Here is a 12,694-nt window from a genome sequence, read left to right as displayed (position 1 = left end):
ATTTGGCCCCACAGATGCTCCACCCAGGAACGTGGACCACCCCAACAAGTCCCTCCATCCCACTGCCCAAGGAGTGCTGGCTGTTCCCTGATGCTCTTAATGAGTTTTCTCCCCTTTTTTCCTTCATTCCTGGGATCTCAGGGGGATTTCTGGGGGAAATTTTGGGGTCTGGGAAGCTGCCTTGAGCTTTTGCCACAGCATCTGCCCAGGCCCCATCCTGCATCCAAGTGCAAATATCAGAGAGATGAGCAGCTGCTGGGGATAATCCAGGGCCAGATCCTGCCTAAATCTCCTTCCTGAGCTTTGTCACATCCCCTGAGCTGGGAGCTTTGGGCTCCTTGGCCATTGCCAGCATCCAGCCCCAGTTTGGGGGTGACTAATTTGAAACAGGGAGAGAACTGAGGAAATGGGGGCTGGGGTGGGGCAGGGAAACTGAGGCACAGGGGAATTTGCTCCCCTCCTTTCAACAAGAGCATCCCTGGAGCTGCAGAGGGACCATGGGGATCCATCCATCCCTTTCCCAGCTGCCAGAAAATAGGAAATGAGCCCATTCTGGGGGTCCCCAGCCATGGGTGATGGAGCCACATCAGGGTCAGCAGGGCAGAACCTCAAAAAAAGGGGCGTCAGGGTGGTGCCCTGCGGTGCCAAGAGGATTTGGGGGGAAGGAGGCGCTGGACACTGGCACGGGGAGGCCGATGCCATCAGCGAGGTCACTGTCCCCCGTGGGAACAGTGGCCGGGCCGACGTCACTGTCACCGAGCCCTTCAAATAGCGGCGCCTTGTCCGGCCGGACACCGCCCCTGCCACCGGCACCACCGGCACTGCCCGCACAGGTGAGGCTGCCCCGGACAGGTAACGGCTGGGGGGTCCTGCTGCCCCAAATCAGACCACAGTAGGGGGGTGGAGGGAGTGTCCATAAGGGATCCCAACAGCAGGGGTGCTGAGCCCCCCTCCGGCTCTTCCAGCTCCAAAAGGCATCCAGGAGGTTTATTCCCTCTGGATCTGCATCCCAAACCCACCCCAAAGAGATGCTGGGTGCTCATCCCCTCCAGCACCTGCATCCCAAACTCACCCCAAAGAGATGCTGGATCATCATCCCCTTCCAGCATCTGCGTCTCAACCCCACCCCAGCACCACCCATGGGTGCTCATCCCCTCTGGATCTCCATCCCCTCCACTCAACCCTTTGGCGTTCTGCTGGACCTAAACCACCCCTGGCAGCACCCAGGGGTGCTCAGCCCCTCCCGGAGCGGATGGCGATGGGACAGGGCGGCCCCTGTGTCCCCGCAGTCCCCCGGCCATGGCAGCCCGCGGGTCGCTGCTGCTGCTGGCGCTGCTGCTGCTGAGCTGCTCCCTCCCCTGCGGCCGCGGCCAGCACTGGTCCCACGGCTGGTACCCGGGGGGCAAACGGGACCTGCGGACCCCCCTAAACCTCCAGGTAGGGTTTTCCCTTCGGGACATCCCCCTGCGGGTCATTCCCTTCCCTCCCGGGGGGATTCCTCTCCGCCGCCCAAGGGTGATGCTCACCCCGCCCCAGGGGTTTTAATCCCTCTGGATTATTCCCGCCCGAGTTACACTGCCCCAAATTATCCTCCCTGGATTATATATACCCCCCTCGCGATTTTGTCCCCGCCCCAGATTTAACCCCCACTCCTCTTTTATGACCTCCCAGGGCTCTAATCCCCCCCAGTTTACCCCCCTCCCTGAATTATCGGGATTTATCACCCCCACGGGCTATATAATCCCCCTCCGTGAATTATCCTCCCCTCCGCTCCAGATCATCCCCTTGTCCCGTGATTATTTTCCCCACCGATTCACCTTCCAGTTTATCCATCCTCGGGGGGATTCCCTCGCCCCATCCCGGGGGTGTAGGAAAAAACATCCCTTTATCCCCATCCCGCAGGTCCCGTTCCCGCTCGGGCTCTGCCGCCCCTTCCCGTGTCCCCCCCGGCGGGAGGAGGCGCTGCCGGTGAGCGGGAACGGGGCCGGGGGGTCCTGGAGGGATCCCCAAAACCGGGACTGATCAGCCACCGAGCCCGGCGGGAGCGAACCGGGACCCCCCGAGGGGAATAAAAGGGGCTGGGGGGGATTTGTGAGCAGTGATGGTGCTGGGGGGCGTCCTGCCTGGGCTGGGATGGGGCGGGCAGCCTTTGTCCCTTGGGATAACGGTGTCCCCTGGGGATAACGGTGTCCCTTGGGATAACGGTGTCCCTTGGGATAACGGTGTCATTTGTCCCTTAGGGATAACGGTGTCCCTGGGGATGCCACCCCGGGCAGGGAATTGGTGTCGCGGGGTGCGGGAAAATTCTGTCCCGTGTGTGGGATTTGTGTCCCCAGGAGGGGGATCTGTCTCTCTTGGAGGGGGAGGTTGTGTCCCCCTGGGAATCCCGTGTCCCGTGGGAGCTGAATGTTCCTTGGGGGACAGTGCGCGGGGATTGGTGTCCCCTGGAGTGGGGGGTCCCATGGGAGGGGTTGTGTCTTTTGGGGTGTTGTGACTTTTGGGGTGTTGTGTTTTTTGGGGTGTTGTGTCTTTTGGGGTGCCCGTTCCCTGCGGGGATTCCCTGTTCCTTAGGGTTCCCCGTCCGTGTCCCCCGGGGTTTCTGCGCCCCCCGTCCCGTTCCGTGCGGTGTCACTGTCACCAGGGGTGTCTCTGCCCCGTGTCCCGTGGGGGTGTCCCTGTCCCACGGGTGTCTCTGCCCCGTAGGTGTCCCTGTCCCGTGTGTCCCCTGGCTGGTCCTGTCCCGTGTGTCCTACGGCTGTCCCTGCCCCAATGATGTCCCTGTCCCACGAATGTCCCTGTCCCGAGTGGGGTGTCCCTGTCCCCGCCGGTGTCTGTGACCTATGGTTGTCCCTGTCCCATGCAGGGTCCCCGTCCCGTGGAGGGCTGTCCCTGTCCCTGCCCCAATGACGTCCCTATCCCACGAATGTCCCTGTCCCGTGCAGGGTGTCCTTGCCCCAGTGATGTCCCTGTCCCATGGCTGTCCCTGTCCCGTGCAGGGTGTCCCTGTCCCGTGCAGGGTGTCCTTGTCCCGTGCGAGGTGTCCCTGTCCTGTCCCCTGGCTGTCCCTGTCCTGTGCAGAGTGTCCCCATCCCATGGATGCCCGTGTCCCGGTCCCCCTCCTCTCCCGGACTCCATTTCCCATCAGCCCCCGCTCCCTCCTCCCTTCCCGCGGCGCCGCGCGCGGGGGCCCGCGCTGTGACGTCACTCTCCGCGCCGTGACGTCACTCCGGCGCCGCCATGCTGCCGGCGCTGAGGCGCTGCCGCCCGGGGCCCGTCCCGCTCCCGGCCCTGGCGGCCGCGCTGGGGCCCGGGCCCGTCCCGGGGCTCTGTCCCGGCTGGTCCCCGCGAGCGGTGCCGGTCCGGGGCCGCAAGAGCCGGCACGACCCCCCCTCCAAGTCCAAGGCGGGCCGGGTGAAGCTGCCGCCGCCCGTGGACCCCGAGGAGCTGCTGGTGGTGCAGGAGCGGTACCGGCAGTACCGGCTGGTGCTCGGCGCCCTCCGGTACCGGCACGGGCCGGGATGGGGGTGGGGTTGTGGGCCAGGTCAGGGTCGGGCTGTGGCGATGGAGATGGGGGACTTTTGTGGGAGAGAGGAGCGTTGTGGGGCTGTGGGGCCGAAGAAGGTCGGACATGGTTTAGTTATGGGGCTGGGGGCGGCTGTGGGTTTGGGTGAGGGACTGGCTGTGGGGCAGGGGAGGGTCGAAGGGCTGGGTGTGGGGTTTCTGGGGGGGACTGGACTGGGTATAGGATTGGCTGCAGGATACGGGACTAGGTGTAGGGCTGTGAGGCTGCTGTGGGACAGGGGAAGGTTGGGGTTGGCTCTGGTTCTGGGTGTGGAGTTGGAGGCTGAGTAAAGTACTGGGGGCTGATGTGGAACAAGAGAGGGTTGGTGGCTGGGTGTGGGGCTGGCTGTGAAGTGTGGGACTGGCTGTGGGGTGTGGGGCTGGCTATGGGGCTGTGAGGCAGGAGAGTGTCAGGCTTGTGGCCGTTTGGGGCTGCCGTGAGGGACAGGGCTGGCTGTGGGGCAGGGGAGTGGTTGTGGAGTAGGGGAGGGTTTGGATCTGGGGCACTTTGTAACAGGAGCAGGTAAATCCTGGGATATTGGGGAGTAGGAACGGGTTGTGGGACTAGACTGCTGTGGGAAGGGGCGGTGAGTCTTGGACTGATGTGTGGCAGAGGATCGGGGTGGTGGGACTGGGAGCACTGTGGTGGGGCTGGCTCTGCTGTGGGGCAGTTTGGGGACAACTCTCTCTGCTCCCAGCCCCAGGCAGCAGCTCAGGGCCCTCTCCTCCTCCTGACAGGGCAGAGTTCAGGGCCGAGGTGCTGCAGAAGAAGCAGGAGGAGCGCCTGGCTGCCCAGGACTCCGTGCAGGAGCTGGAGGAGCACCGGCGGCTGATGGCCTGGAACGACGAGGAGAACGCCCGGCAGCAGGCACGCAGGTCAGCTCAGCACAGCCCCCCCTGCAGGGCCAGGGACACTGCCCTGCCTGGCTTTCACCTCTGATCAGGCACAACTGGACTCAGAATCTGGTCTAGTATTTATAGAGCAGTTTGGGCAGGGTCACTCTGGGCTGGGTGAGGAGCTGGTTTGTGGCCAGGCCCCGAAGCTGGTGGGGAATGGTCACATCCATGGTCACACCAGTGCTGTCCCCAGGGATCAGGGCTGGGCCCAGTCCTGTTTTCCTGTTTAACGTCTTCATTGATGATCTGGATGAGGGGATGGAGTCCACCATCAGCAGATGACACCCAGCTGGGTGTGAATGTGGGTCTGCTGCAGGGGAGGAGGGCTCTGCACAGGGACCTGGACAGGCTGGATCCAGGGGCTGAATCCAAGGATATGAGGTTTAAGAAGTCCAAGTGTGGGGGTCCTGCACTTTTGGCCACAAGAACCTCCTGCAGTACAACAGGCTGGGGACAGAGTGGCTGGGCAGCAGCCAGGCAGAAAGGGACCTGCAGGGACTGATGGACACCAGGCAGGACATGAGCCAGCAGTGTGCTGGAAGGCCAATGGCCCCTGGCCTGGATCAGGAATGGTGTGGCCAGCAGGAGCAGGAAAGAGATTCTTCCCCTGTACTTTAGGAAGGACATTGAGATCCTGGAGTGTGTCCAGGGAAAGGCAACAAAGCTGGGGAAGGGTCTGGAACACAAGTCCTGGTAGGAGCAGCTGGGGAGGGCTCAGCCTGGGCAGAAGGAGGCTCAGGGAAGACCTTGTTGCTCTCCACAACTCCCTGATAGGAGGGTGCAGCTAGGATGGGTCAGGATTTGCTCCCTGGGAGCAGAGGACAAGAGGACACAGCCTTTTCCACCCTGATTGATTCTGGGAAATCCTCACCTTCTTAAATAAATCTGCCTGTGCAGCTCTTGTGTTCCTGTGCCTTTTGCTGCTGAGGGCCAGGTCAAGGTGCTCTGGGCAGCCTCCTGCCCTCCTGGGAGTGGATGTATCACCTCATCCATCAGATTTTCCTTTCTGTCTGGCAGAGAGGAGAGAGCCAGGAGAGAAGAGGAGGAGCAGAAGAGGAGGAAGTTAGAGGTTGCAGAGAAACAGGCCAGGAAAATGAAGGCTTTCCTGGAGGAGAAGGAGAAGGAGGTTCTGCAGCTGCAGGTAAGAGCAGCTGGTGCCTCCTGGGAACCAGGCTGCCAGAATTCCCTGCCAGGGAGCCATGTGGGAGCCGTGGGCTTGTTTTCCACAGATTTCTCAGTTGGCAGCTGGGAACACAAGCGTCAGCACCTCCCAGGGGCGTTGACAGCGCGTGGACGGGGAGAGAGGCTGAGCCAGAGCTCTGGGAACAGGGTGGGATAATCCTGAGGGGGATAATCCTTGTCCTTGGGTTCAGGAGGAAGCCAAAAACTTCATCACCCCTGAGAACCTGGAGGCACGGATCGAGGAGTGCCTGGACAACCCACAGAACTACAACTTCGCCATCGACAAGGACGGGCGGATCGTCAAGCGCACGGTGCTGTCGTAGCAGCCCTGCCATGGGTCGTGTCCAGAGGGCCCCCAGACAGCACAGATCCTCCCTCTGAATGTAGAAATTGACCACACAAGTGGTGGAGAAAGGTCTGGCTGTGCTGCTTCCAAAGGGTTAATTCCTGTGGGAAAGGGGGTGAGGGGAAACTTGGAGGCTCCAGCAGCCTGGCTCAGCCCTGCTGCTGTGCCTGTGATCCCACCTCCCACATGTTTGGATCCCTCCTGCCTTCACACACAGCATGTGGGGAGGAGCAGGAATGATCCCGAGGCAGAGCCTGGCTCTGAGCTCCTCACTGTCAGCTCCTCTGGATGCTTCCATAGGCAAACAAGGGCTGGAATGAATTTGTAGGAAACACTGACCTTCCCATTTTTTTGTTGTTGGGGGAAGGATTTGATTGTAATCCTGATTTCACATGTTAAACTCTCCTTTGCACACCCCTTGGTGTGGCTGAATAAGAAAATGTGTCTGAATGATCCAAGATTTCTGGTGTCTCCTTATTCCTCCCTTCAGACTTAATTTATCCATCACCTGAAACTGAAGGTGTAGGTAAAATTGTAATGACTTTGGATGTTCTGGGTTGTTGGGGTCTTGCAGGCTGTCAGCTTTGCCCTAAAACTTCTGGGTTTGGGCTGCTCAACATTGAGTCTGGAGTTTGCTGTGGTTCAGCCATGGTCTGCAGCTCCCTCCCTCCCTCCCTCCCTCCCTCAGTTAATTGACCTGAAATCTTCATTTTTTTACCTCCACTTTTCCCTAAAAGTGTCTTCTTCTCCCAAGCCTGCACCTCAACCAGGCGAGCACACAAAACCCACAGACTTCTGTCTGGGTAGTTTTTCTGCCCAAGTTTTATTTCTAATTAAGCTCATCACTTCAGTCAGAGTCACAGCCCCCCCGAGGTGGGGCTGGGACAGTGATGGATGTGGGATCCTGCGGATTCTCTCCCGGGTGGGCTACACAAACAGCATCTCCTGGTCACAGGATGAGTCAGTGCCACAGCCCTCTGAGGGGAGAGAGGGGGGAGTGTGATGTGAAAGCAGACAGCACCAAGCAGACCCCAGGGACCCCCCAAAACGGGCCCCAGAGATCCCTGAAACAGCCCACAGGGACCCCCTAAAACAGCCCCCCAGGGACTCCCAAAAACAGCCCCCAAAGATGCCCCAAAACTGGCCCCAGACATCCCTGAAACAGCCCACAGGGGCCCCCTAAAACAATCCCTAGATATCCCTGAAACAGCCCACAGGACTCCCCAAACCAGCCCCCAGGGACCCCCAAAAACAGCCCCCAGAACACCTAGAGACCCCCTAAAACAGCCCCCAAGGACCCGCCCCCAGCACTGGGGTTTAATGAGCTCGTGCTCTCTCCATTCTCTGATGCTCCCCAGGATTTATAGCGGGATCTCTGGTAGTTTAATTTGGGGAGGAAGGTGGGATTTTGAGAAAAACTAATTAGAGCAGGAGGAGACGTGGGTCCTGCACTTGCTCAGCCCCCAAAGTTTGCTGTTTGCTTCCCTCCTGCCCCAAACCCTCCTGATCTCATCCCTTCCCTGGGGTCTGGAGGACAAAGACAATCCCTCGGGCATCCTCCCCTCTCCCCCTGTTCTGTAGCCCCCTGAATTCCCTCCCGGCTGTGCGAAGGCTCCTCCATGACCAGAATCTCGGGATTCCCGTGGCGCCCTCACCGGTACTGCAGCAGATGCCAGGAGCGGCGCAGCTCCCTCCGGAGCCGCAGGGTTTGCGTCCCGACTCGCAGGGGGTGGGCAGGAAGTTTTCCTCCTGGCAGCGCAGCGTTTCCGAGGTGCCGATGTAGCAGCCCAGCTCCTCCCCGCAGCAGATGTTGGGCCCGAAGCAGTGGCCCTTGTTCCGGGGACCGCAGGGCAGGCACTGCTCGGGGAACGAGAGGGAACAAGGTTGGGAAAAGGGAAGGGAAGGGGTTCAGAGTGCTCCAATCCTTCCAGGACCTACCTTCCTGACATCCATGTCCAGCACAGCGCGTTTGCCCCCGATGGGGCAGTTCTGGATGTAGCAAGCAGAGGAGAGAGCCAGGAGCCCCAGGAGGCAGAGGGCCAGAGCCTTGCAGGACATAGTGGCGGGACAGGGCGGATTTTTGGCTGCTCATCCCAACCACTGGCCCTGTATTTATAGTCCTGGCTCCTACTTAGGGATTCTGGCACCAGCGTCACCCGTGTTCCTTAAAAACCACAAAGAATTGCTTCCCACAGCAGAGGGCTCGGCTAATAGAGGTCGAGGACGTGAGGTCAAGGACAAGGTGTTGGTTTTCTCCTCCGTGATGAGTCCGGCGGCAGTGGGAACGTGTGGAGGTTGTGGATGGAGCTGGATGAACGTGTGGAGGTTGTGGATGGAGCTGGATGAACATATGGAGGCTGTGGATGGAGTAATGGGCTTGGGGCCCCTCTCCAGCAGCCACTTCAGGCTGCTGAGCTGTGGTGTGTCCCATTGGGAACCCCTCTGGCATGGAGAGGACAGGGAGGGATGAAGGAAGGCAGCTGCAGGTGGGATGTGTCCACCCAGGAGTGGGGTGAGAGGAGTGTGTGCTTCCCTTGGCTTCAAATCCCTTTGGATGGAAGGAAGCAATCCTATATCCTGGGGATCATCCATGGGATCTATGGTGGGGAATGTCCCTGTTGGCCCTGTCCACCCATCCGTGCCTGGCCTTTGGGGAATGCTGAGCCCTGGGTTCATCCTGCTCAGGGACAGCAGTGACACCCAGCCCATTCCCACTCACGTCCATCCAACAGCTCCAAAGCCACATGAGAACGCCAAAACTCTGGGGCAAAGGCCTGAAACCCCAAATTTCCCCACTGCTTCTCCTTGGAGCTGCACAGAGGGATTGAATGTGGTGTCCTGAGCCACATCAGCAGCAGACAAAGCCCCCCCTCCTCCCCGAAAAGCAGCACCGAGGATGAGGCCAAAGGCTGACGCAACCACCAAAGGTCCTGCTCACCCCGGCCCCTTGCCTTCCTTATCCCAATTAGGAGCCTCCCAGCTTGAATAAATTTCCCTGCTGAGGACAAAACTTGACGTCCATTGAGATCATTACCCTGCACCGGCTTAATTGGGAATTAGGCAGCCCAGAGCCGGACAGCCGTGACCTTTTCCTGTTCCTCTGGCTTGCTTCAAAATCTACCACTTAGTGCAGCTGGTGCCAGGGCAGGCAGGTCCCTGTCACCCACCCGGGGTCAGTCCCAGTCCCTGGGGACAAGGCAGGCACTGGGATCCATGGTAATTGTTGGAAATGGGGCTCAGGACCTGCTGTGTGCTGTCCCAGCAGCTCAGCTCCGGCTGCAGCACAGGGTGGAGGGAGGGAATTGCCATCCCAGAGCCCCTGTGGCTGCTCCAGGAGTGCCCAGATCCCTGCAGGATGTGTCTCAGGTAGACAAGTGGGGAAAAACCACAATTATCAACCCCTGGTGCTTTCTGAGGACTCGATTTTTGCTTAATTTTGAGGTGTCCATCATACAGAACATTCCCAGCTCAGGCACACATTTCCCAGTGCTGCAGGAATGTTGGGGGTTCACATCCTGCATCTTGGAAAAGTCTTGAGTGCTAGAGCTGTGCTGAAAGCCCAATTCCCTCATCCCAGCTTGGAGTCCCCCATCCACACTGGTGTCACCCCTTTCCCGATGATTTTGGGGTGATTTGGGGTCACTCTCCCCCCCAGGGCTGGGATAAAGCACTGGCTGAGGGAAGCAGGTCCTGGATCAATCCTGCATCCCCTGCGGGGAGCTGCCGTGGGCAGGATGGATCCCGCCGGTGTCAGGGAGCTCCACCTCCCTGGAGGTGCCACCTCCCTCAGGGACAGTATAAAGGACGAGCTGTCCCCTGTGCCGTGGCCAGTCCCAGCCCAGAGAGACCTCGGAGAAAGGAGCCCGCAGGGTAAGAGAGCTGGGAGAGGGTTGGGATAACTGCACCCCAAATTTTGGGGGGTGACAGTGGGATAACGGGGACTGATCTGCCCTGTTGGTGTCCAGAGGGGATGGGGAAAGATGAGACCAGCCCTGGAGGGTCTCTTTAGAGCTGGGATCCCAAATCTCTCTGCTCTTGAGGGATTTGGGGTTGCTTTTCCTTACTTTTTATCATTTTAGCAGCTGCTGTGCTGATTCCTGAAGGCAGCGAGGCCCTGAATCCACCCCAAAGAGAGGCTTGGCCACGAGATAACATGAGGGTGGCACATCCCAGCTGTCCCCAGCCTCCTGCAGCTGAGGGTGGGACTCGATGGCCAGATCCCAAAACCCAGCTCAGCCTGAGCTCCTTCCCCTGGGAGCTACAAGGACGGAGCCAAATCCTGCACCCAGCCCAGCCAAACCACCTGCACTCTGCGGGGATCTGGAGACAGAAGATGCTCCAACACCCCCATCCTGAGCCACATCCAGATCCCCTGGAGCCCCCCATGAGTGCCCAGGACGAGGCCACCACAGTGCACGAGGACTTTTATTGGGTCTCCTATGTACAGAGCCGGGGTGGAGGGGTCGGTCAGGGTAGGGGAGACTTCCCCAAGCCCTGGCTCAGAGCAGGGGGTGCTTGCCCTGCTGCTGCTGCTGCTGCTGCTGCTGCCGGTTTGCCAAGTGCATGAGCTTGAGGAGCAGATCTCCAGCAGAGCCGTCCAGCACCGTCAGGTTCTTCTCCTCCGCCGCCTCCTGGGCACCCTCGCTGTCCTCGTCCAGGCAGGCGGTGTCCATGGAGCACGTCTCTGCCACCGGGAGAAAAATGTGGCCATGGAACAGGGTTGTTTTGGGATCGTCGGGGGGTTGTTTTGGGCCGGGGAAGGGGTGGCGCTGCAGTTTTGTCTCTCCCGTTAAGCGGGGAGCGGGGCTGGATTTCCTGGCACATCAAGGGAGGCTGTGCTGGCCAGGGAAAAGCTCGTGGTGGGTCAGAAAGGAGCTCCGAGCTCAATCCGTTAGAATCAGAATGGTTTGGGTGGGAAGGGACCTTAAAAACCATCCAGTTCCATCCTTTGCCATGGGCAGGGACACCTCCCATTATCCCAGGTTGCTCCAAGCCCTGTCCAGCCTGGCCTTGGACCCTTCCAGGGATCCAGGGGCACCCACAGCTTCTCTGAGCACCCTGTGCCAGGGCCTCCCCACCCTCACAGGAAATAATTCCTTCCTTACACTCAGCCTGAACCCAACCACTCCCAAATTATCTCCGAACAGCGCCAACACCACTTTCCCCTGCACGCCTCACTTTCCCCTCCCTAAGACAAAACCATCCACCAGAGAAGCCTTACCCGGAGACTTCTCCCCTTTTCCATCGCCCCACGCTCCCCGCCCACCCCAAACTCCCCATCCCAGGGTGTCGGTGTCCCGGTTTACCGGCGGTGCAGCAGATTCCGGGAGCGGCACATCGGCCCCCGGCTCCGCAGGGCTGCCCGCCGGCCTGGCAGGGCGAGGGCAGGTAATTCTCCTCCGCGCAGCGCCGGGTCTCCGCCGTGCCCAGGTAACAGCCCAGCTCCGCCCCGCAGCAGATGCCGGGCCCGAAGCAGTTCCCTCTGTTGCCGGGGCCGCAGGGCATGCACTGCGGGAAGGAGCTGCCTCAGTGCCCATACCCCCAAAAAACCCCTTCTTGCACCCCCTGGTATTAAAAACACCTATGCGAATGCATAGAAGGCAGGTCCTCTTGGAGGTACCACACTGCCACCAAGGCTGGTCACTGCCACCTCGTGTCCCCACTTTGGGGTGTCCCCACTGCCCCCCTGACCTCCCTGTCCCCTCTCCATGCTCTGTCCTGTCCTCTCCCCCCCACCAGCCCAGCAGTGGCCAAGTTTGAGCCTCTTCTCGAGATGCCACTTTGGAGAGGTCATTCCACCACTGCCCCATCGCCTGCCCTGGGGCGTGTCCTCCAGCATCCCAAAAAACCCCAGCGCTCCGGGAACGTGGCACAGCCAGCGGTACCCAGAGGTGACGGGGGAGCTTCTGCACCCCACAGAGCCCCTCTGTCCCCTCCTGGAGCCCCGTCCCGTGTCCCGGAGCGCCCATCCCGGCCCGTACCTGTCGCAGAGCTGTGTCGGCCAGAGCCCGCTTCCCGCCCCGGGGGCAGTTCTGGATGTAGCAGGCGGAGGACAAGGCGAGGAGGCAGAGGAAGGAGAGGGGCAGCGAAGGCTCTGCCATGGTGCAGGGTGCCCGCGGCCGTGCCAGGGGAAGCTGCTCCAGCTGCGTCTGGCCCCGTGCTGAGAGAGCTGCTATTTATGCTGCCATCACCCCTTCCCAGGGGAGGAGGAGGAGGAAGAAGAGGGATGGGTTGGGTTTTTTTGTTGTGTGTTTTTTTTCCCCTTTCTCTCTCTCTCTCTTTTTTTTTTTTTTTTTTTTTTTTTTTTTTTTTTTTTTTTTTCCTTCCCAAATCGCATCCAAGCAAATCTGTAATTGAGATGATTCAGTGCACTCAGGGCTGGTGGATCCCACCCTTGGCTGCTCCAAGAGACACGGGCTGGCCCTGGGATGTGCTTGGGAAGGGGCACTGGATGGGCTGGGGGCTGGATTCAGAGAGAGGTGCTCCTTCAGAAGGTGCTGGTTTGGGGAAAGTTGAGGGTTTGGGGACAGATGTTCATTCAGGAGATGTTTTGGGATGGATGAGGATTTTGGGAAGGGTGCTGGTTTAGGGAGTGATGCTGGTTTGGGATGGAAGTGGATTTTGGGAGGAGTACTGGTTTGGGGATGATTCTGGTTTTGGATGGATGTGGATTTTGGGAGAGCTGCTGCTTTCACAGGGATGCTGATC

General features: G+C 59.9%; 3 protein-coding genes across 3 annotated transcripts; 1 reads left to right on the top strand and 2 right to left on the bottom strand.

Moving 5' to 3' along the window:
* Window positions 1–3,237: 3,237 nt before the first annotated feature.
* On the top strand, window positions 3,238–6,444 carry MRPS26 (mitochondrial ribosomal protein S26; the record flags this gene model as incomplete). The annotated part of the gene is made up of 4 exons (XM_083860715.1): window positions 3,238–3,500; window positions 4,300–4,437; window positions 5,476–5,599; window positions 5,832–6,444. The coding sequence occupies 4 exons, from the start codon at window positions 3,238–3,240 to the stop codon at window positions 5,961–5,963; spliced, it is 657 nt and encodes a 218-aa protein (XP_083716841.1). The 3' UTR covers window positions 5,964–6,444.
* A 419-nt stretch (window positions 6,445–6,863) lies between these two features.
* On the bottom strand, window positions 6,864–8,044 carry LOC310910079 (neurophysin 1-like; the record flags this gene model as incomplete). Its single annotated transcript, XM_083862529.1, has 3 exons — window positions 6,864–6,963; window positions 7,642–7,843; window positions 7,925–8,044. 3 exons carry the CDS (start codon window positions 8,042–8,044, stop codon window positions 6,914–6,916), a joined length of 372 nt encoding a protein of 123 aa, XP_083718655.1. The 3' UTR covers window positions 6,864–6,913.
* A 2,441-nt stretch (window positions 8,045–10,485) lies between these two features.
* LOC310910078 (vasotocin-neurophysin VT-like) lies at window positions 10,486–12,608 on the bottom strand (the record flags this gene model as incomplete). The annotated part of the gene is made up of 3 exons (XM_083862528.1): window positions 11,968–12,608; window positions 11,293–11,494; window positions 10,486–10,670 (listed from the first exon to the last, which is right to left on the bottom strand). Exons 1-3 carry the CDS (start codon window positions 12,085–12,087, stop codon window positions 10,486–10,488), a joined length of 507 nt encoding a protein of 168 aa, XP_083718654.1. The 5' UTR covers window positions 12,088–12,608.
* Between the last annotated feature and the right edge of the window lie 86 nt (window positions 12,609–12,694).

This window comes from Zosterops lateralis (genome assembly GCF_965231275.1).
Source record: "Zosterops lateralis genome assembly, chromosome: 5".
Lineage (NCBI taxonomy): Eukaryota > Metazoa > Chordata > Aves > Passeriformes > Zosteropidae > Zosterops > Zosterops lateralis.
The sequence above is the reverse complement of the archived record's forward strand: the minus strand, read 5'-3'. Positions and strand labels throughout refer to the sequence as shown.